This window comes from Setaria italica, chromosome III, assembly GCF_000263155.2.
Source record: "Setaria italica strain Yugu1 chromosome III, Setaria_italica_v2.0, whole genome shotgun sequence".
Classification (NCBI taxonomy): domain Eukaryota; kingdom Viridiplantae; phylum Streptophyta; class Magnoliopsida; order Poales; family Poaceae; genus Setaria; species Setaria italica.
Window position 1 is genome coordinate 3,359,390 of NC_028452.1, and position 21,407 is coordinate 3,380,796.

The 21,407-nt window shown below is 45.6% G+C and overlaps 3 protein-coding genes and 1 long non-coding RNA gene across 5 annotated transcripts; all 4 read left to right on the forward strand.

The window, feature by feature from the left end:
- Positions 1 to 6,529: 6,529 nt before the first annotated feature.
- Positions 6,530 to 7,784, forward strand: LOC101764555 (peroxidase 5). Its single transcript, XM_004960354.3, has one exon. The coding sequence runs from the start codon at positions 6,626 to 6,628 to the stop codon at positions 7,634 to 7,636; it is 1,011 nt and encodes a 336-aa protein (XP_004960411.1). The 5' UTR covers positions 6,530 to 6,625; the 3' UTR covers positions 7,637 to 7,784.
- Positions 7,785 to 8,282: 498 nt separating this feature from the next.
- LOC111256598 (F-box/LRR-repeat protein 13-like) lies at positions 8,283 to 9,007 on the forward strand. The gene is made up of 2 exons (XM_022824786.1): positions 8,283 to 8,399; positions 8,499 to 9,007. Exon 2 carries the CDS (start codon positions 8,515 to 8,517, stop codon positions 9,004 to 9,006), a length of 492 nt encoding a protein of 163 aa, XP_022680521.1. The 5' UTR covers positions 8,283 to 8,399; positions 8,499 to 8,514; the 3' UTR covers position 9,007.
- Positions 9,008 to 11,703: 2,696 nt separating this feature from the next.
- LOC105913930 lies at positions 11,704 to 16,447 on the forward strand. 2 transcript variants are annotated; one of them, XR_001163536.2, is made up of 5 exons: positions 11,704 to 13,201; positions 13,318 to 13,391; positions 13,530 to 13,693; positions 14,898 to 14,993; positions 15,752 to 16,447. It is a non-coding gene; the product is annotated as an uncharacterized LOC105913930 (long non-coding RNA). The 2 variants fall into 2 exon arrangements; XR_002676646.1 differs by lacking the exon at positions 15,752 to 16,447 and having other exon boundaries at positions 11,705 to 13,201; positions 14,898 to 15,543.
- Positions 16,448 to 18,075: 1,628 nt separating this feature from the next.
- LOC101764969 (S-adenosylmethionine synthase 1) lies at positions 18,076 to 21,407 on the forward strand. Its single transcript, XM_004960355.4, has 2 exons — positions 18,076 to 18,348; positions 19,887 to 21,407. The coding sequence occupies exons 1-2, from the start codon at positions 18,182 to 18,184 to the stop codon at positions 21,085 to 21,087; spliced, it is 1,368 nt and encodes a 455-aa protein (XP_004960412.1). The 5' UTR covers positions 18,076 to 18,181; the 3' UTR covers positions 21,088 to 21,407.

The following is a 21,407-nucleotide window of genomic DNA, read 5'->3' on the forward strand; positions in this document are numbered from 1 at the left end:
TGATATAGTTATGGTGTGAAATAGTAATCCAAGACATGTCGAACTCTTACGTTTTCACATGAATTATTTGTTCAAGACGTTTTTTTTCTGGAACATGCATTAGAGCTGCATCTAATTTTATTAAGGGAGAAGCAAGAGAAATATTTTTCATATATCAAATCTATATATTTCAGAAGATATTCATATCCAAACTCTATGCATGTTTCGGTGGTTCATCTAATTCACAAAATGATAAAATGACCATTTATCAGTAAACTTATGACCTAATCTGTGCATTTTCTAAGCACCTTGACCAATAAAAAAATTCATTGACCAGCCATGAATTATATTTTGCTCTAGTCTGGCATTATATTTGTATATGATTATATTTTGAAGAAATATATGTCAAAGGTGAGTACTATAGACCATGCTAATTCATAAAATGGCATCTATTATTGTCATCAGAAGCAAAGAGAGGACTTGTTTCCCATACAGCTGGACTAGTCTTTGCAAGAGTGTATTCATTTTTTGTGTACTTAAATGAAAACCACTAATAACATGTACATATTCATTTCCCTCAAAAACACATGCACTTATTCATTTTCCTCAAAAACACATGTACATATTCATGTGGGAATGACTTGATCCTTATGAAGTTTATGTAAAATCATGAACCCACATCTTACAAAAATGTCCAGTTATTGAAAATTCTTTGGGAAGAACAGATTTTTCATTAGTCCCTTGAGCTTTTTTGGGCCAGCCGTTATTATTATTTTTTAGATGGACTGTGTCGTTGGGAGTGAGCTGCGCTTGGGATTCGAGATTTATGTCCCTAATTGGTAATTCGTATCTAAGGCCCAGAAAGGTTCATGCAAGGCCCGTGATTCTGTCCTCGGAATTGCTTGCTGACCAGACTAATAAACTTGAGCCCAACGTATGAATCAGCCCAAAAAGGCTATTGAGTGGGCCGAGCTCTTTACACGCCCCAGACAATTCACAAAATCCTCTCAACCCAAACAAAAACAAAAAAAGAAAAGAAAAGAAAAGGTCACAAGTATCTTAGCCCCAAGATATGAAGCAGCTGTTCCCACAAAAATTTGGGGTCTCATAGTTGAGTTTGAACACCTTATATATAGCCCAAATGAACTTCACTTGCAGAAGGTTGCAATTCAAAAGCAATCTGAACAGTTTTTCAAAGAATTTTTGCAACATGACAAATAAAATAAGGGATAGTTTCCTCATGGTTACAATAACTACATTGATTGTTACCATGCCAGTTGTGTGTCTAATTAAATTGTTCTGTTGCCAAAACTACACATTTAACCTGAAATCAAAGGAAAAACTCAAAAGAAGAACTGTTTTGACCATTCAAGGACAATAACTCCTGTTGAAAAATAATCCAAGGTGGAGCATAATTTAAGATCCTTAAAAAGAAGAAGTTGCAAGATGAAGTGTGTACACCAAGAAGGCAGGAACAAACTCCAAAATTCAACATGGAAAAAGGATGCATGTTTGCATTAGCATGATTTCTTTCTCTCCTTTTCTTTTTCTTTCTTTCTTTTTGCAAGAAAGCATGATTTAACAAACCTAACCAATGAAAAAGTACAAGCTAGCACGCCCTAAAAAGAGTTGACCTATAACCTAGGTCAAAAATTGATCTTGGCAAACGCGTCCTCCCGGTCTGTAGTTAGGTCCTTTTCACCTCCTGATCCTCTTCTGCACATTCCTCGTACTGAATTACTGCATCAACGTCTTTAGTTTCCTCAACAAGTTACTGAGTCATCAGCTTCGCATTATTATTGGTAGGTGTCACTGTGTTTCAAATGTAGCTTTGACCAGTTTTTTCAACATTGAAGTATTAATTATAAATTTTTTATATAGTTATGGTGTGAAATAGTCATCCAAGACATATCGAACTCTTACATTTTCACATTATTTGTTCACGACATTTTTTTCCTCGAACATGCATTAGAGCTATATCAAATTTCATTAAGGAAGAAGCAAGAGAAATATTTTTTATGTATCAAATCTATATATTTTGGAAGATATTCGTATCCAAACTTTAAGCATGTTTTAGTGGTTCATCTAATTCACAAAATGATAAAATGACCATTTATCAGTAAACTTATGACCTAAACTGTGCATTTTCTAATCATCTTGACCAATATGAACCATCCAAACAAATTCGTTGACCAGCCATGTAATTTGCTCTAGTCTAGCATTATATTTGGGTATTATTATATATATTTTGAACGAATATATGCCAAAAGTGAGTACTACAGACCATGCTAATTCATAAAATGACATCTATTATTGTCATCGGAAGCAAAGAGAGGACTTGTTTCACTTGCAACTGCAGCTAGGCTTTGCAAGAGTGTATTCATTTTTGCGTACTTGAATGAAAACCTCTAATAACATGTACATATTCATTTCTCTCAAAGAAACATGTACGTATTCATGTGGGAATGACTTGACCATTATGAAATTTATATATAATCATGAATTTCATTAGTCCCTTGGGGTTTTTTGTCCCAGCTGTTATTTTTTGTTTTCTTGAGAGGACAGACGGTGAGTACGGTGAAAAAAAAGGGGAAAAAAATAAAGAAGTACATGTCCACTCTGTCGTTGGGAGTGGGTTGCGCTTGGGATTTGAGATTTATGGCCCTAATTGGTCGTTCGTATATATGGCCAGTCTTAATGAGAGTTTCATGAGCATTCAATTTATTGTCATATCAGCAAAATTGCTGACTGGCAAGATCATTATGAGGGGAAGTTTCATCAAAAGAGAGAGGAGTTTCATCTCCATGACATTCAACTGATACAGTTATGCAATGAAACTGTCCAGAAAGGTTCATGCAAGACCTGTGATTCTATCCCCAAATTACTGACCAGACTAATAACTTGAGCCCAACGTAAGAATCAGCCCAAACAAGCTATTGAGTGGGCCGAGCTCTTTACACACCCCTGACAACCGAAAATCCTATCCATCTTCCGGAAGATAGATAACTAAACATCTATAACCTAGCAGTAGCCCAATAACTGACCCATAACGGTCCAACAAACTATCTCAACATTTTAGATGAACTATCTCAATATTTTTTATGTAAAAAAGTTGGTAAATGTAAAAAAAATTGAGCAAAAAAATGTTGGTAAGCGCAAAAAAAAGTTGGTGAATGTAAAAAAAATGTTGAGCAATAACGTTGGTGGATGTAAAAAAGTTAGAGAAAAATGTTAGTATATATAAAAAATATTGATCGGTGTCAAGAAATGTTGATAATAATTAAGTCAGACTTTTTTAAAAAAAATGTTGATGAATGCCAACAAATATTGATAGATGTTAAAAAAAAATGTTGTACATGGGCAAGATGGGTTTTAAAGATAAGTTGCTTATCTACCTTCCAGAAGATATATAGGAGCCCCCAACAACTCAAACTCCTCTCAACCCAAAAAAAAAAGAGAAAAGGAAAGAAAAGGTCACAAGTGTCTTAGCCTCAAGATAAAGCTAGGGATGGCAACAGGTCGGGCAAGGTGCGGGTAGAGCAAATGTCCACCCGCAAGAATACTAGAAACCTCAAGTTGTACCCGTACCCTCGAAGCTTAGCAGGTAAGATCTCGTACCCGTGCCCATACCCACCGGGCACCCGACGGGTTTTGGATACCTATCTGGTCTATCATGATAGCACAAAATATATATTGTCCTAAGTATAAAAATAAGTATAATGTAAATAGTAAAAATAGGAGAACTAAACACTTTGCTTTCTATTGTGTTGTCTTCACTTCATGATCTACTTTATACTTGGATGAAAATAATTGCGGCATTCAATTTCCAGTTAAGTATTTCCATATTTCCTCGTGAGCAAGTGCAACAATTAATGGTACTACAAAGTAAAACCTCACTCTCATATTTCAAAGTTCATACAATCTCACATATTAATTCTAATAGTTCACACAATGGCATGCAAATGAGACATAAACGTTACAAAGACATGAGTTCACGAATCATGAGGCCACAATACTTGTATTTTGGGTACCCATAGGTGCCCACAGGTAAGGTTGTGTACCCGTGCCCTACTCGCAGGCAAGAATTCATGCTCATACCCTCACCCGCAGGCAAGAATTCGTACCCATGCCTTCACCAATCGGGTACGAAACCCGCGGGTGCCCATGCCCGCGGGTAGAATTGTCATCCCTAGATAAAGTAGCTGCTCCCACCAAAATTTGGGGTCTCATATTTTTTTTTTTGATGAAGAGGGGTCTCATAGTTGAGTTTGGACACCTTATATATAGTCGATTCTCAAACAAATGAACTTTAATCGCGGAAGGTTGCAATTCAAAAGCAATCTGAACAATTTTTCAAATAATTTTTGCAACATCACAAATAAAAAATATGGGATAGTTTCCTCATGGTTACAATAAGTACATGAAATCAAAGGAAAAACTGACTCTGCAATTGTGGGTCTAATTAAATTGTTCTTTTGCCAAAATTAACCATTTAACCTGAAATCAAAGGAAAAACTGAAAAAGAAGAATTTTTTTGACCATTCAACGACAATAAATCCTGTTGAAAAATAATCCAAGGTGGAGCATAATTTAAGATCCTTTAAAAAGAAGAAGTTGCAAGATGTGTACACCAAGAACGCAGGAACAAACTTCAAAATTCAACTTGGAAAAATGAGTATGCGTGGTTGCGTTAGCATGATTTCTTTCTCTCCTTTTCTTTTTCTTTCTTTTTTTTTTTTGCAAGGAAGCATGATTTACCAAACCTAACCAATCAAAAAGTACAAGCACGCCCTAAAAAGAGTTGACCTATAACCTAGGTCAAAAATTGATCTTGGCAAACGCGTCCCCCCTACCTGTTGCTGGGTCCTTTTCACCTTCAGATCCTCTTCCACACTTTTCTCGTACCGAATTACTGCGTCAACGTCGTTAGTTTCCTCAACAAGTTACTGAGTCAGGGGGTGTTTGGATCTTTAGGACCTCCTAAAATTTATATCACATTGAATATTCGGAGGCTAATTAGGAGAACTAAATATGAGATAATTATAAAACTAATTACACATATGGAGGCTAATTCACAAAATGAATCTATTAAGCCTAATTAATCCATCATTAGCACATGTTTACTGTAGCATCACATTGTCAAATCATAAACTAATTAGGCTTAATAGATTCGTCTTGCAAATTAGTCTCCATCTGTGCAATTGGTTTTGTAATTAGTCTATATTTAATACTCCTAATTAGTATCTAAACATTCGATGTGACAAAAATTTTAGGAGGGACTAAAGAAACAAACACCCCCTCACAGGCAATGCCATTTATTTTTTTCCTTTTTTTTGTAAACACTGAAGGTTTCAAGCCTGTTGATATTAGAATTTCCTCACCCAAAATTCACTGGAGTGCCCACCTGATCTAACTTAGGGCAGGGGTAACCTGATGAAACACTTAAGGTGTATCGCGGGTTTCATTATTTGTTGTTTAAATGTAGCCCCAAGTTGACTTTGGTTTCACAGCGTTGCTTCTGATGAGGAGATGCAGTGTGGAAAGTACCTCCGGTTCCTGATGATTGTGCGGAGTCAAAGGCTAGCCCATAGAATTTGTGTATCCTTCTCATCTTTTTCATGTTTATTGTGGTTAGGGCAGGCTACCTGCTGCATCAACCATCAGTTCAAAAAGCATTTGTGCTTTCGCATGGGTTGATTCAATCAACGCCTCCGATATCGCAGCCCAAGGAATATTAATATAAACTGATGTAGCATGCAGAATTTTCCTACATGTATATGGAGAACAGTGGATGCAGGCTTGGTGATAACATAATCCATATGATCACCAGATCGATCTCTTTGACTTGGTGCTACGAGCTACAAAGGTAAACGATAGAAAGTGACTGAAACTCTTCAAATTGCGATCATACAGACGCACACACGGCTTCGATTTGTCCCGGTCATGCGGTTAGCAGCAGTGTCGACCATGTCAATTTTACTAATATATATCAGAAACTTTTACTTTTCCGAGAAGAATTTTCTGTAGCAAGGTAAACCTTCAGATCGATGATCGACATCGTTTTCTCTAAACAACTCCGATTTGCAAATCATTTGCTGCTACTACAAAGTCTGGGAAACATTAGGTAGAGATGGTGATAGATGATACACTGTCGGCTGCTTGTGGTTGCCCCCTCTCGCTGTCTTACCAGTTCTTCTTCCAGCTGTAACGTGCATCGCAACAGCAAGGTCAAAATTTGCCTGCATCATGCATGGTTCATCGAGCACCGTCCATCGATCTTCATCAAGATTTCACGATGGAGCCGTACTATACTGTTCTACTGAGTCCACTGACACGGTTCTTGAATGCGTGTGATACTTAGGACACAAGATATAGCAGTTAGTTGCTACGGAGTATTGGTGCATGGAAGCAAGAGGCTGACTTTCATTTGGCGATGCTAGGATTGGGTCTTACGTGTTGACTCGGTACACAAACATCCATCCCCCAACTGCATGCTCCCCTGTATAAATAGAGGTCCAGCAACAGCGCCATTCTTCATCTCCTCATCAGCTTCCATTCTCGATCACCTTCGCCATCGAGCTCAACAAACCTAGATAGCAAACTTGATTTGCAGATAGTTGACGATAGGACCAATCCATTGTAGATCATGACGAGGTCCACTTGGTTGCCGTTTGCCATGGCGGCGCTCGTGGTCGCCTCGGTGGCGCACGCCTCGCCGCCGGCGAAACTGAAGGTCGGGTTCTACAAGCACTCGTGCCCGGAGGCGGAGGAGATCGTGCGCAACGCCGTCCGCCGCGGCCTCGCCCGTGACCCCGGCGTCGGTGCCGGCCTCATCCGCATGCACTTCCACGACTGCTTCGTCCGCGGCTGCGACTCCTCCATCCTCATCAACTCGACGCCGGGCAACCGGGCTGAGAAGGACTCCGTCGCCAACAACCCCAGCATGCGGGGCTTCGACGTCATCGACGACGCCAAGGCCGTCCTCGAGGCGCACTGCCCGCGCACCGTCTCCTGCGCCGACGTCGTCGCCTTCGCTGCGCGCGACGGCGCCTACCTCGCCGGCGGCATCGAGTACCAGGTCCCCTCGGGCCGCCGCGACGGCCGCGTCTCCATCGAAGCCGAGGTGCTCAACAACAACGTCCCCGCCCCCACCGACCGCCTCCGCGAGCTCATCGAGAGCTTCAAGCGCAAGGGCCTCTCCGCCGACGACATGGTCACGCTCTCCGGCGCGCACACCATCGGGCGCTCCCACTGCTCCTCCTTCACGCAGCGCCTCTACAACTTCAGCGGCCAATTGGGCAAGACCGACCCCTCCATCGACCCCGCCTACGCCGAGCACCTCAAGAAGCGGTGCCCGTGGCCGTCCAGCGACGACCAGATGGACCCCACCGTGGTGCCGCTCGACCCCGTCACGCCGGCGAGCTTCGACAACCAGTACTTCAAGAACGTGCTCTCGCACAAGGTCGTGCTCACCTCCGACCAGACGCTGCTCGACAGCCCGTGGACGGCCGGGATCGTCAAGTTCAACTCCGCCGTCGAGAAGGCGTGGCAGCTCAAGTTCGCCGCCTCCATGATCAAGATGGGCAAGATCGAGGTGCTCACCGGCGACGAGGGGGAGATCAGGGAGAAGTGCTTCGTCGTCAACCCACACTACTAGTTACTATAGCTTAGCCATTACTATACACAGATTTGGAGTGACTCGTCGATCGCCACACTTTTAAATTTGTTCTTTTTTACCTATCGTAATCAAAATTATGTGTTTTGTGATTGTGAAGTATTTTTTTGGTCAACGTCTCAACGAATTATACCCGTGTTTCATTTTGAAATGAAATCAGTTTTAGTCTTTCGCATGGGTTATGCTATATATCTCACTCCGCTAAAACCTGAGCACTGATACGTGGATCCTACTGCCACTTATCATCTACGTCAGCAAAAATGCTCATCAAAACAGTTACATGGTCAAATTTGATTAGTTTTTCAAATATGATTAGTTTTTAATAGTTGGATGGTCAAAAATACTCAGCTTTGGAGATGTGGTCAAAATTCAAACTCTAACAATAGTTGGATAGCAAAAATGAACGTTTTCTTCTAAGTATCAATTAGGGTGATTTTGTGTGTCGTTCTGAACTTCTGATTGGGCTTTGGATGGCAGCGCTTTCTTGTAGATTGGGTGGGTGGTCACTGGTTTGTTATGGGCTGTAATTTTATTTTTTGGCCCAAAGCGTGTTTCTGTGTGGATGAAGTGAACCTTCTCATCAGGCCCAAAGCGAGTTTGATCATCTATCCCTCTCATCAATCATGTCACAGGTGCACCGTGCACGAACAAATAACAAATACCAACTCCAGGTCTCCAGCGAGCCACACGTCGTCGGTGTTCTTGATTCAGAGTTCAGACCACCGGTGAAGCCACCGGCGGCGAGGTAAGATAGTCTACCACCACGGCGAGGCTCCCTTCCTTCACTTCTCCTTGCTCGGTTTCCCTCGCCCTTGCCTTGCTTGATGGTTCTTGGCCCCTGCAGCGCCGACGCTCGCCACATGTTCGACGGAATGCCTATGGGTGAAAGTGGCAAGAACGTGGCCATGTCGGGCGGCAGCATTGATGCGCTGCCGGATGACATCCTCGAGCACATCCTCGGCTTCCTACCGGCGCCGGAGGCTGTGCGGACGTGCGTGATGGCCAGGCGTTGGCGTAACCTCTGGAAGCACGGCACGGGCCTGCGCATCACGTGCATCGCCGACGACGTTGAGGCGATGGAGACCGTGAAGGAGCACCAGAAGTTTGGGGACCACCTTCTGCGCCTCCGCGGGCACACACCTCTCGAAACGTGTTACCTCAGGTTCAGTAATTTCTACGACGATGATGACGCGCTCCTGAATCGCTGGTTCTGGCATGTTGTCACATGCCGAGTTCGGATGTTCAGGCTTGAGAACATTTGCCTTGACGGCTTTGATTTGGAAGGCATGCCTCTCATCTCCCAGCACTGGATGAGTCTGGACCTCATTGGTGTCAAAAAACAAGTTATGTAAAAACTCGACCCGCGGGAGGTAAGAAAGCCTCTGGACATTTTGCTAAGAGGAAGACCTTCTCACGCAGGTTGAGAAAATCCCCAAACTCCTACCTCACCCTTACACAGCGGCACCGTAGCCTGTGTGAGATGACCAACGATCCACCCTTACACAGTGGCACCGTAGTCCGTGTGAGATGACCAACAACCTAGGTTAGGCCTTAGACATGTGCTTTAGCGTGGTGACAGACGAGGGTATTTTTTTAACCCTAGCCTAAAATTCACTCCCACGAGGAGTCGAACCTAGGATCTGAGGAGTGCTACTAGAGCCACCTAACGAACTTAGCTAGAGGGCCATTCGAAAAAAAAAGGGTTATGTGACTTCTCGAGCGGTCCGTCTCCGAAGCACACTGAGATCTCGTCGGTGTCCCTGAAACACCTAGCCATCACATATTGTGATTTGGCCATTGAGTTCAGTGCTCTTATGCCTCGAGTCTTATTTCGTGTTAGATGGCCATTTCTCGAACACTTTACCACACCCCCCCCCCGTGTTGCTCTCTCCGAGCGGCTCGGGTGGCGTACGAATCCACACCGACAGGCCCTCCCCACCACTCCCAGACCTGCCGCCACCAGAGCTTGATGTCGGAAGCCTGGCGGAAGGCAAAGAAGGTGGCGGCAGACCTTTCTTCTTCCTGGCCGATGGTGAAGATCTACTGCGCAGGGTGGCCGGCAACATGTGGGGAGGCCGCACAGACCGGTGGCTGGGGATGCAGATCCGGCTCTGTTGCAGGCGGATTCGACGTTCCCCTGCCCGGATCTGCAGCCCTCGTGTCTGGAGCAGCTCATGCGTGAGCGGGGCACGGCGCGGGCGGTGGCTGCGCGTGCCCTTGGCGCCGGGGTCGACGAGCTTCGCTCCTGATCTGGTGTGGCGGGGCTCGCGCGCATGGCCGGCCGAGGCAGCACGCTCGCCGGTGGCCCGAAGGGGTTCGACGGCGATGGCGCGTGAGCCGGTGCAAGGTCGGGCGGACGACATCATGGTGGGCTTACTCGCTGGCGATTCTAAGCAAGGCGAAGTGGCAGCTGAGTGGGCGTCAGGCGTGGAGGAGTCGACGGGTTGGTCCAGCAGTGCGCGGGCGCGGAGTCAAGAAAGCGGCGGCCGCGGAGTCAACGAGGCAGCAACGGCGATGGGCGCGAGTAGATGCGTCGGAAGGCGGCCAGCGGTGCGGCGGCCGCTCGTGCTGGTGCTGGTGCGTCGGCGGGCAGCGCAGCGCGAGGAGGCCATGGTGGCGCCCAGTGTGGTGCGAAGAGGTTGAGCGGTGCCGGCAAGGACATGCGCTCGAAGGCTACGAGGCGAGGCCATGGCTGTGTGGTGTCGTGGCGGCGCGAGCTGTGTGGTGGTGCGCGGTGTGGGTCTTGACAGTGGCTCGCGATGAGGAGGATCTACGTTGGTGGTGGAGTGGTGTTGTTGTCGGCGTTCGACTGTGTGTGAGGTGGGTTGTGCGCAAACGCTGGCGAAAGCCTTAATCGGTTTTACCGATTACGACGACGGCGACGCCTCTGGGCATCGTTCCCGTCCTTGGAGGCATTATCTTGGTGTTTTTGCACACACCCTTATCTGGTCAACGTTTGATACGTTTCGCGAAGGTGATGAGCCATTGTTTCTAGAAGCTTTGTGTTTGCGCACGTGGTGCAGCTGAGATTTCGGCGATGGCAACGTGGAGGTGAAGTTATTGAAGTAGCTCAGTGGCACCATGTCACCCCCGGCGGCAAAGTAAGTCTGGATCCTTGGCGTGGAGTCCAGCAGCGGAAGTGGCGAGGCCCCCATTCGCTTTAAGGTGATGTGTCCGAGGAGTGGTGTGCGGCGGTGGATGTGGCTAGGCCCCCACGCGTTTGAGTTGCCTTGTAGGGCCCTGATCCAGTGAGGTGTTTTGGTCGTTTGGTGTGTACGGTGCTGCAACGGTGCTTCGGCGTTGGGTTCTACATCAAGACTTTTTTGGTGTGGTGCCGTGTGCTTCTCTTTTGACTTCTGCCGACGCAAGGTTGTGGATTGGGAGATCGACGACTGTGTGTGCGTGACCTGAGGATGACGGCGGCATGATGAAGGTGTTGTGGTAGCTACATGGCTTGCAGCGGATTGCGGTGGCCAGTCCTGCGTGGCAGCGGCTGGTTCGGCGTGGGACATCGTCGAGAACGACGGCGTTGGCAATGAGGGTTACTTGTTGACTTTTTCTTCTAGGTTGTGGTGGTGCGGCACAGTGGTCGGCTTGTGTCGAGTTTGTTTTGTTTTGATTTGAGTTGAGTTCGACGCGATCTGTTAGGAGTTACTTTGTTACTTTGTTGTTGTACTCAGTCAGACTTATTGAGCTCTCTTCGTATAAAAAAAATAGGTCATTTCTCAATGGCTCCCGTTCTTGGGTGCATGCCGTCGCTACAGGAGGCATTTATTAGGGTCACTCATGAGAGTGGATTCTCTAGTAACTAACCTCATAGGCAGGAAGAAAAAGGAGCCTCTCAGGGCATCAAGTTACTATGCAAGACTAAAAAAATACTCTTCGTTTTAACCGTATTGCTCTCTGACGCGTGCAACATCTGAGCCTTGGCCGCGCCGCCCCCCGGGACGGCTCCGCCCGCGGGAGCCCCGGCCGCGCTGGCCCAGCCGCGCCGCCCCCGCCCGCGGCAGCCCCCGCCCGCGCCGGCCCAGCCGCGCAGCCCCCGCCCGCGCCGGCCCCCGGCCGCGCCGGCCCCAGCCGCGCCGCCTCCGCCCCCGGGATGGCTCCGCCCGCGGCGGCCCGGCCGCGCTGCCTCCGCCCGCCGGGATAGCTCCGCCCGTGGCGGTCCTAGCGGCGCCGCTGCTGGGATGCTCCACCTGACGGGGAAAAACGGCGCTGATAGGAGACGAAGTGGAACGCCGCCGTCCGCTCGTTTTGGAAGGACGGGGGTATCCCGCATAGGGAATATCCCCTTGTGGGGATGGACTCATCGCTCGTGTCTCCGAACCAAACGTGAGATGAGGTGGGATCGTCCCGTTCCGTCCCACCGACCAAACGCACCCTAAGGTTCACCCTTAATTGCGTTGATGTTTTAGCACCCTGTTTTTGTACAACTGCTGCCTTCTGATGTCCCATTTGCGGTACTGAGCTTAATGAGAACCTTCTGTTGTTCTTTTCAAGTTGTTTTTCTTCACAAATTTGGAACAGGTGGCATTGCATGTCCTTACACATGAATTAGATCAGACATTAATTGTGGACAAGGTGCAATTCAGTTCTTTTATTGTCCCTATAATACGTTGACATTATTTTTCTTTCAGTGAAGTGCCTAATTTTAGTTAGTCTTGTGAATTGGGGTCTAGATTTGTGCGTCACAATTTGTTGAGTGCATTTGCATCTTTTTCACGTCACACTTCATCAAGTTAGTGTTGAATTAAAATTCCATGGGGATGATAATACTAAACTGACACCTGAGTTGCATATCTGCATGTGTCCACCTGTTTTGTATCCTTTCATTCTTGACGATGCTCCTTTTTAATTTAGATATCGTTATTCATTTCCATTTCAAGTTGTCACGGGATGAATTGAATTGAGATATGAAATTTGTCCATCACCAATTTGTTGAGCGCATTTGCATCTTTTTCATGTGACAATTCATTAGATTAGAGTTGAATTAAAATTTCTTGGGGATCGTCCTCTAGCGCTGGGAGCACACTCATAGTTGACGCGGGTAAAGAAGTCGCGTCTCCTATAGGTCATCGGAGACGCAGCTTAATTCCACGTCTCATAAAGATGTCTCATTTGACGGTTTCTTACATAGTGGCTGCACTTTGACACCCGAGCTGCATGTCTGCATGTTCCTGCCTGGTATCCTTTCTTTCTTGATGATGCTCCCTTCTAATGCATATTATTAAGATGTGCAAAGCACGTTTTTCATTAAGAAGAAAGAGAATAGTTCGAGTACAGACATTAACCGAAAAGAAAAAAAAGACGACCCATACATGATTACACAAAGAGGAGAAGAGAGAGGCCGAGGAGAGAAAGAGAAGAGCAGGGGCCTAAGAGGGTCTAACACCAAGAAACAGAGCTAGTTATCAGAGTTACTCTTGGGATTGTGATTACGAGGACTGCTACTCTTGACATGGTACCATACATGACAACAACATTTGTGTCTTTCTGGAAGGTTTATCGGAAGCTGAAAATTTGGCATTTATATCTGAATCCACGACGGTATGCTTACATTTCCACTTCTTGGCATTCATAAAGTTGCTCCAAAATTGAGTTCTTTAACCATTACGTTCCCACTGCATATTAGTTTCTGTTTTTTCTTTGTGCAATTTGTCCAGTTTGTCTTTGGAAGGGATTTGAAGCAATGCCCCACATTTAGCAAGCTATGGACTTTGGTACTTAATGATCACTGGTGTGTGGCTCCTGATTTCCCCGCACTAACTTGCATCCTCAAGCACTCATCAATTCTAGAGAAGCTCACTCTTCAACTTTTCTCCAAGATATATACATCAATGACTGATCTTGGTGAAATGTTTTTTTGTCACTACAGGGACCTCAACATAAAATAGAAATGATAGGAAGAAGCAGTTCAATGGACAGATCAGTTGCAATATCAGAAAACCTCAAGGAAATTGAAATAAAATGTGAAGTGGTTGATGAGGAAGTCCACAAAGTTTTCAAGTTTCTATGTTCGATCATTTAATATATGTAACTGTAAGTGAGCTAGCGACACTCTTGATTCTCTGTATATTTCTTTAATTTTCCTTCGTATGGTGGAACGGAAACAAGAAATGAATAAACTCCTAAGTTTATTAGAAAAAACAATGAACTTTTTAAGTTCGATACAGAAAGAGTTAATTTCGAATAACTATGCCTTTTTGCTCAAAATCATATTAAAGTACACCCTCGGAACTGTTGCCACAAAACTCATATTTTGTGCATGTTATCATAAAACTACAACTACAGTTTTCACAATCAAGTGTGCAAAGTATGCACAGTTCAGTGATAAAGGATCCAAAAAATGTTGATTTGAGCGTATAACGGTATAAGTGCATTTCTTTACTCATCCAGAGGAACCTGGTCGCTTATTTCTTTGTGGGAGATATTAAGTTGAGTTGCTTATCAACTTTGGACAAGAAACAAAATATCTTCGTTCAGGGAATATGAGTAGCAACACAATAGGTTTCTGTCAAATAATCATGTCTACTCATTACCATTTCTTCCTTTTTATATGGATACTCCCATTTATTTTGAATACTCGACTTATAAGTATGTATGGCCTTAGACAGCCTTGTCAACTATGCTGTTCTTGTTCGTAGAGACTATGCATGCATTTGATTAGCCACCAAAGAATGCTTTTCTTGTTACACTTTTGAATTTAGTCATCCTCTTTAAGTCATCTTATATATTTTTTGGTTGCTCAAACAGTATTGTATGTGTATTCTAACTTTGTTTTTTAGTGCTCTGTTTGTTACTGGGATGTAACTCTTGAATCATTGCTAGTCCAATTTCTACTTTTCTTTTTTTTTTCTACCTCTTTTCCAGTTTGCATTGATTTATAATTTGCTTACGATTTGCTACATCTTAGTACCTTAGCAACCACTCTGCATGGTTCCTACCCTGAATCCCTGATATGGGCTGAGGTTCACGACATGTTTCATCTGCTTGTCCAGTTTGTTTTCTCTATATATTCCCACTAGCTGACTTTCATGCAGACAAAAAGAGTTAAGAGATTCATTGCTTATCAAATAGTTACTCATGTTTTAGCACAGTTTTGCTTTAGTAGAACATAATATAAATTTGAGGCAATCAGATCTAAGAATGAACTGTTTTAAATTTCTTTGTCAAGAATTAAGCGGCTTCATTTCTGAATGTAACATCCGTTTGTAAACCTTTGTACTTTTTCATTACTGTACAGCTTTCATATTCAAGTAGGCGGGAGAAGATTTTGGCTTTCGACGCATCATCCGTCTTGACCATTCAGAAGTGTATGTCTGAAATCTTCTGTGACAAGGTTTGCATCGTTTGTCTCTGGGTGTCATATGAATCTCGCTAGTTGTCCTTTTTTCTTAATCACAGCTACCACCTGTTTCTCGACTTCCAATACTACCCCCAGCCATTAGTATGATCCCGCTACTTTAGGTTTTTCTGGTGAAATTAAAGGAAGCACTTTTCTGATTTCTCCCAAAGGGAAAAAAAAAGGAAGGATCGATGTCAGCTTCAGTGACTAGACAAAGCCTTGAGGTTCCTCATGTCTCTTATGTGCATGGATTATATTTATGCGCGGGGATGAATCTTGCGTGGTAGGTGAGACTGATTCAGAATCTCTCTCTCTCCATGTCCACCTCCATCTCCAATGGTGAGTGCTGATGTCTCCCAAGTTTATTGGTGTGAGTAGGTGGGTGCTTAGTAGGTGCTCCCTGTGACGTGAGACCGCATCAAGTCACCATCTTCTTGAGTTCTCTCTTGCTATTGAATCAATCATTACAACTTTACACAAAGAGCTTTGTATGAACTACATGTTGTTGGTGCTGATGAAAAGGGCCTGTGGTGTGGGCTTGGTAGGTGGAGAAGGTGCTGTTGGTCGTCTAGGTAGTAGTACTAACCACTGTTTGGTCTGCCTAAGATGTCTCTCTCCTGCTACCTAACATTCATGGACCTATGGTACCCGCATCGACCAGCTTGGCCATCGCGTGGAGCGCGAGAGAGATTCTAGTGTTGAGTTATTCATAGAAATAAATGCGCGATGACTCCCTACGCTGTCACCTGCAGATGTTCCGCGAGGCAGGCGATCGAAAGAGTCATCAAAGTGCAGAGTCCATGGGCTGTAAAGCTCAACCAGTATACGCGCACACAACAACTTGCAACAAAGTCCAGGCAACAAGTCGGTTCAGACCTTGGCAACTTTCACCAGCAATTGGCTAGCTTACGAGTGATTGGTTTTGTCTTTAGGCATATTGTTATCGTGGAAAGCATGATGAGCAGTGAGCGAGAACCTGACGGGCGGAATGGAGCAGTTTGCAGCGCTGACGGAACTCGAACAGTCAGCGGTCACTGCTCAGTAGTCTCGATAGTACAGAGTTACAGACAGCGATGAAGAAAAATCTGCAAATGATCAACGTCGTGAGCTGAGCCACAAGATCAAGTAGTCACTTTCGTGCTCTATATATTCAACGTCAAGGTGGATAGATATAGACGGACGCAAATGGAACTCAAGCAGCTGAACAACGACTATTATATTGTTGTTTGTCTACTCCACCGTCCTAAATTATTATTCATTTTGATTTTTCTAAGTGCATAGCTTTTGCTACGTATCTAGATATGGCATATATCTAGATGCATAGCAAAGTCTATGTATCTAAAAGAGTCAAAACGAATAGTAATTTGGGACGAAGGGAATAGTAGGTAAATCATTTGTTATAATACCAAACTTAACCAAAATCAGCAAATCTACTCGCGGTTGTTTCATTGTGTGATTTTTACCGCATCGATAGTCCATACGTTGCCCTAGAGCCATATGTTAAATCATTGGTGGAAATGTGAGCTATAGTTCCAGATGGAGAGAGTTATATCTCTCGAATATCCAACCGGGATTAATCATTTAGAACTAAAGGTCCTCCTCTTTAGTCCCGAGTCATTCACCCGGGACTAAAGACACCTCATTAGTCCCGGTTGGTAATGCCTCTTGCCACACGATTTTTTATGTGAAATATACGCGTGCACAGTGTGTGGGATTCGAACCTGCAACCTCTTGCCTCGGACGTAGCTTCCATGTGGATTTGTAACACTAACCGGGACTAAAGCGTCACTTTTAGTCCCCGTTGGTGTTACCTAACCGGGACTAAAAAGTTCCTCACGGATTACGAAATTTAGATCCGGGACTAAAGCCTCTTTTAGTCCTGGGTCCAAAAATGATCGAAACTTTTGTTTGAGACTTTGTTTGAGGATGGAAGGTCATTGGATCCATTTTCAACTTTTTCTCGCTCTTTTTTCTATCTGGTGCCACCTTCTTTTAACTATCTCCACCACTCTTTTTACCCTCTCACTGTCCCTTAGCGTGACCTGACATATAGATCCGAGATGGTAACATGGCGTCGTGGTGCTAACAAGTGGCAGTTCTAGAAAACAAGTTTTGTTGTGGATGAAGTTGAAGAAGAAGAAGAAAAAAAGTTTGAGAAGAAGAAGAGGAAGACACAGGTGGAGCCCTGTATCTGGCAACTCTTCGTTCGCCACCGGCGCTAACATGTGGATCACATATATGTGATAGATTTTGTGGATCTAAACATCTGCTGGGCGTAGATGGCTTTCCCGTTGCGACGCGTGGAAATGCAGATGAAAATGGGCATGTAACGGCCAAGGTTGAAGATGACCCAAAGATTGAATCGTGTTTGACGACCTGACCAACAAGCAGCTTTTAGCCTGCCACTGCGCCAGCAAATTAAGGCCATGTTTAGTTACTCCCAACTCCCAACTTTGACACTATGCAAAAAGAAGATTCCCCATCACATCAAACTTGCGGTACATGCATGGAGTACTAAATGTAGATGAAATTAAAAACTAATTGCACAGTTTTGTTGTACTTTGCGAGACGAATCTTTTGAGCCTAATTAGTCAATATTTGGACAATAATTCACAAATACAAACGAAACGCTACAGTGTGCTACAGTGCTGTAACAGTAATTTGGCACCTCCCAAATTCCCCAACTAAACACGGCCTAAACACTGATAACATAAGCCTAGCCAGGACAGTTTAAGTTTCCTTTTTGTTTTGAATGAGTAGTAGAGACAGATTGAGCATGACTCAGGACAGTTAAGTTTCCTGCTGTGATTTGAGGCTAATGGTGACTATGAACCTGGACACTAATTTTGGTAGCGCGTCATTAGCCAGGCCGTGTTCGTGCTGTCACGCCGACTCCCCACAGCAACAGGCGGCACCAGCAGCGCCTCGTGGGGCCCACCGTGGGGCGGTTGGTGGAGCGGGGGGCGAGAACCACGCGGCTCCGGGGACCGGGCCCACGTCGCAGCGACCCATGCGACCAAATTAAAATCACCCCGGCCCGGCCTGGGAGAGTGGGAGGGGAGTTTGGTGGGTACGGGTCGCTGTCCGCCACCCAACCCACCCAGGCGTCCACCGGACCGCCCGATCCGACCAAATCCAATCCGACGGCGGCTCCCCCGCCGGCCGCCGCGGGGGAGCTATAAATGGGCCGGCGCGCGGCCCAGCTCGGCGTGCGCTGCGGCCGGGTCGGATCTGAGACGAGCACTCCCCAACTTGTTACCATCTCATCCTCATCCACCCCGCCTCCTCCCGTCTCCCCCTCCGCCGGATCTGATCGGATCCGCCCGACCAACCCGCGCCGCCGCCGCAGGTAAACATCCCCTCCGTCCCCGCCTCTCTCGCCGTCGGTCCGCCGCTCTGCTCTGAGTTCGGTGGGGTTTGCCCGCCGTAGGGTTTTCCTTTTGTTTTGTACTAGTATCTTGTTTTCTAGGAGCCAGGGGGGTTCTTGATCCGCCGCGCTGGCAATGGTTTGCCTGGTTGCTTCGTGCCTCGGATGATAGGCTTGCGCGCGCGCGTCTTGCGCATTTCTAGCCATCAGCGTACAAGATTGGTGCTCCCATAACAGCTTTTGCGTTTTTTTTTTCTGTTATATGTACCGCGAAATGTTTCCTTTTTCTTTTGCTATAATCCTATAGCTAGAGATTGGGGGGGGGGGGTCTCTTTCGTACCCGCCTGTTTGGAACGGGTAGTGAATGGTTCTTGTCACTCGTAGAATTCTTGTCGTGTTCTAGAGGAGGGAAGAGGAAAGGTTCACCACGTGGTCGGATGAAATGGACTCCTTGGAATGCCATGCATGTTTAGGAAAAGTTTGTGCTTCCGTGTCAGCATGCTTTAATCTTTGTTTATGCGGTAAAAACTGGTGGAGAACTGCTTAGGTTTTTACTGTATACTGTAAAGGTTGCTGCTGAAATGATAGTGATGCTGATTTTACATCTCCTAATAAAATGGTTAGGAAAAAGAATCTGACTTTTGGTTAGTTTTGTCTTATGACGATCTACAAGCAAATCCCCATGCTCAAAGCACTTTTTGATAGGCAACATGCACATGCTGCTATGGGGTTTCTGAGGGGTTTTCTTTCTGCAAGCAGTTAAAAATTTGGAGCTACTGGGTCTTGCTTTTACCATGTCCCGTGATGTGTTGCTTCATAAATATTACCTTTTTGCCTTACAGTAGGTAGTGGAAGCATATTTGAGTGGTTATTTTGTTCCTAGGATCTCATTGGGCGATTTTTTATTCTTATGCTGATTCGGCCGAGACTTGGTAGATTCCTTGTGCCTTGCATCCACTAGCCACACATATGGACCATACTTATTCTTATGGTGATTCGGCTGAGACTTGGTAGATTCCTTGTGCCTTGCATCCACTAGCCACACATATGGACCATACTCTTGTGCCAGCAGATCAGAAATGCCAAACTTTTTATTGGAGGAATTTAGAGCATGACGAATCTCTCAGCCTGGAGTGTGTGGTCTTGTTATGTGCCAGCAAAACAGAAGGTTTTCATGGCCATAAGATACAAAGATGCCCTTTTTGTTGCTTGTTTATTAGACTAATGTTTCTTTTTTATATTTCCTTATACTGCATGAGACAATAGGACAAATTTCGGTAAAGTATCCTGGCCTAAAAGAAGTACTGTGTTTGCTAAGAATCCAGATTGTCCTGTCAGTGTGATTTATAAACATTTCAACAAATTGATTAGTTATTGGTCTTATGTATATGAGCATATCAATCATATCAATCTCTGCTTTGTTGATCACGAATTTGTTTGGTTGCAGTAATTTTTACTTTGCCTGAGCGATTTTTTCTACCATATTGTCTGTAACTAAACATTTGTATTGCCTGCTGCAGATCAGAAAAGATGGCCGCAGTCGACACCTTCCTCTTCACCTCGGAGTCCGTGAATGAGGGACACCCTGACAAGCTCTGCGACCAGGTCTCAGATGCCGTGCTTGATGCTTGCCTTGCTGAGGACCCCGACAGCAAGGTTGCTTGCGAGACCTGCACCAAGACTAACATGGTCATGGTCTTTGGTGAGATCACCACCAAGGCCAACGTCGACTATGAGAAGATTGTCAGGGACACTTGCCGCAACATCGGTTTCGTGTCGGCAGATGTCGGGCTTGACGCTGACCACTGCAAGGTGCTCGTGAACATTGAGCAGCAGTCCCCTGATATTGCTCAGGGTGTGCATGGCCACTTCACAAAGCGCCCTGAGGAGATCGGAGCTGGTGACCAGGGACACATGTTTGGGTATGCAACTGATGAGACCCCTGAGCTGATGCCCCTCAGCCACGTCCTTGCCACCAAGCTTGGTGCTCGTCTCACAGAGGTGCGCAAGAATGGGACCTGCCCCTGGCTCAGGCCTGATGGGAAGACCCAGGTGACTGTTGAGTACCGCAATGAGGGTGGTGCGATGGTCCCCATCCGTGTCCACACTGTCCTCATCTCTACCCAGCACGACGAGACAGTCACCAACGATGAGATTGCCGCTGACCTCAAGGAGCATGTCATCAAGCCTGTCATCCCTGAGCAGTACCTTGACGAGAAGACCATCTTCCACCTTAACCCATCTGGTCGCTTTGTCATCGGTGGACCTCATGGTGATGCTGGTCTCACTGGCCGGAAGATCATCATTGACACCTATGGTGGCTGGGGAGCCCACGGTGGTGGCGCTTTCTCCGGCAAGGACCCAACCAAGGTTGACCGCAGTGGAGCCTACATTGCCAGGCAAGCTGCCAAGAGCATTGTCGCTAATGGCCTTGCTCGCCGCGCCATCGTCCAGGTCTCCTATGCCATCGGTGTGCCTGAGCCCCTCTCCGTGTTTGTTGACACATATGGCACTGGCACGATCCCCGACAAGGAGATCCTCAAGATTATTAAGGAGAACTTCGACTTCAGGCCTGGCATGATCATCATCAACCTTGACCTCAAGAAAGGCGGCAACGGGCGCTACCTCAAGACAGCTGCCTACGGTCACTTCGGAAGGGACGACCCTGACTTCACCTGGGAGGTGGTGAAGCCCCTCAAGTGGGAGAAGCCTTCTGCCTAAGGCGCCCTTTGAGAAGAAGCTTTTGGTCTGCTGCGCTTATCATGTTTTGTGGCTTCTGTGTTGTGATTCTTGATCTGCCCCTTGCTATCATTTGTATTGTACTGTCCTAATAAGTGGTACTTGTGAGGGTATTACTGTGTCTGGTTATTTACCTAGAGGAGGAATTATTGTCTGCTATTTCTGGTTTTGCTGTTTATGTAATGGTGAACCAAAGAATGAAGCTGCAGGCTACTTTGAGAAGGAAGGGGACCTGCTGCTTTCTATCTTGTCATGCGTGATTACTTGAACAGTCCTGATGATCTATTAATGTTCTTTGGTCA

Bases quoted from the DNA above. Each gene is read 5' to 3' on its own strand.
- LOC101764555 (XM_004960354.3), top strand. From the start codon at position 6,626: ATGACGAGGTCCACTTGGTTGCCGTTTGCCATGGCGGCGCTCGTGGTC.
- LOC111256598 (XM_022824786.1), top strand. From the start codon at position 8,515: ATGTTCGACGGAATGCCTATGGGTGAAAGTGGCAAGAACGTGGCCATG.
- LOC101764969 (XM_004960355.4), top strand. From the start codon at position 18,182: ATGGGCCGGCGCGCGGCCCAGCTCGGCGTGCGCTGCGGCCGGGTCGGA. The intron at 18,349-19,886 runs GTAAACATCCCC...TGCCTGCTGCAG, and splicing joins AACCCGCGCCGCCGCCGCAG to ATCAGAAAAGATGGCCGCAG.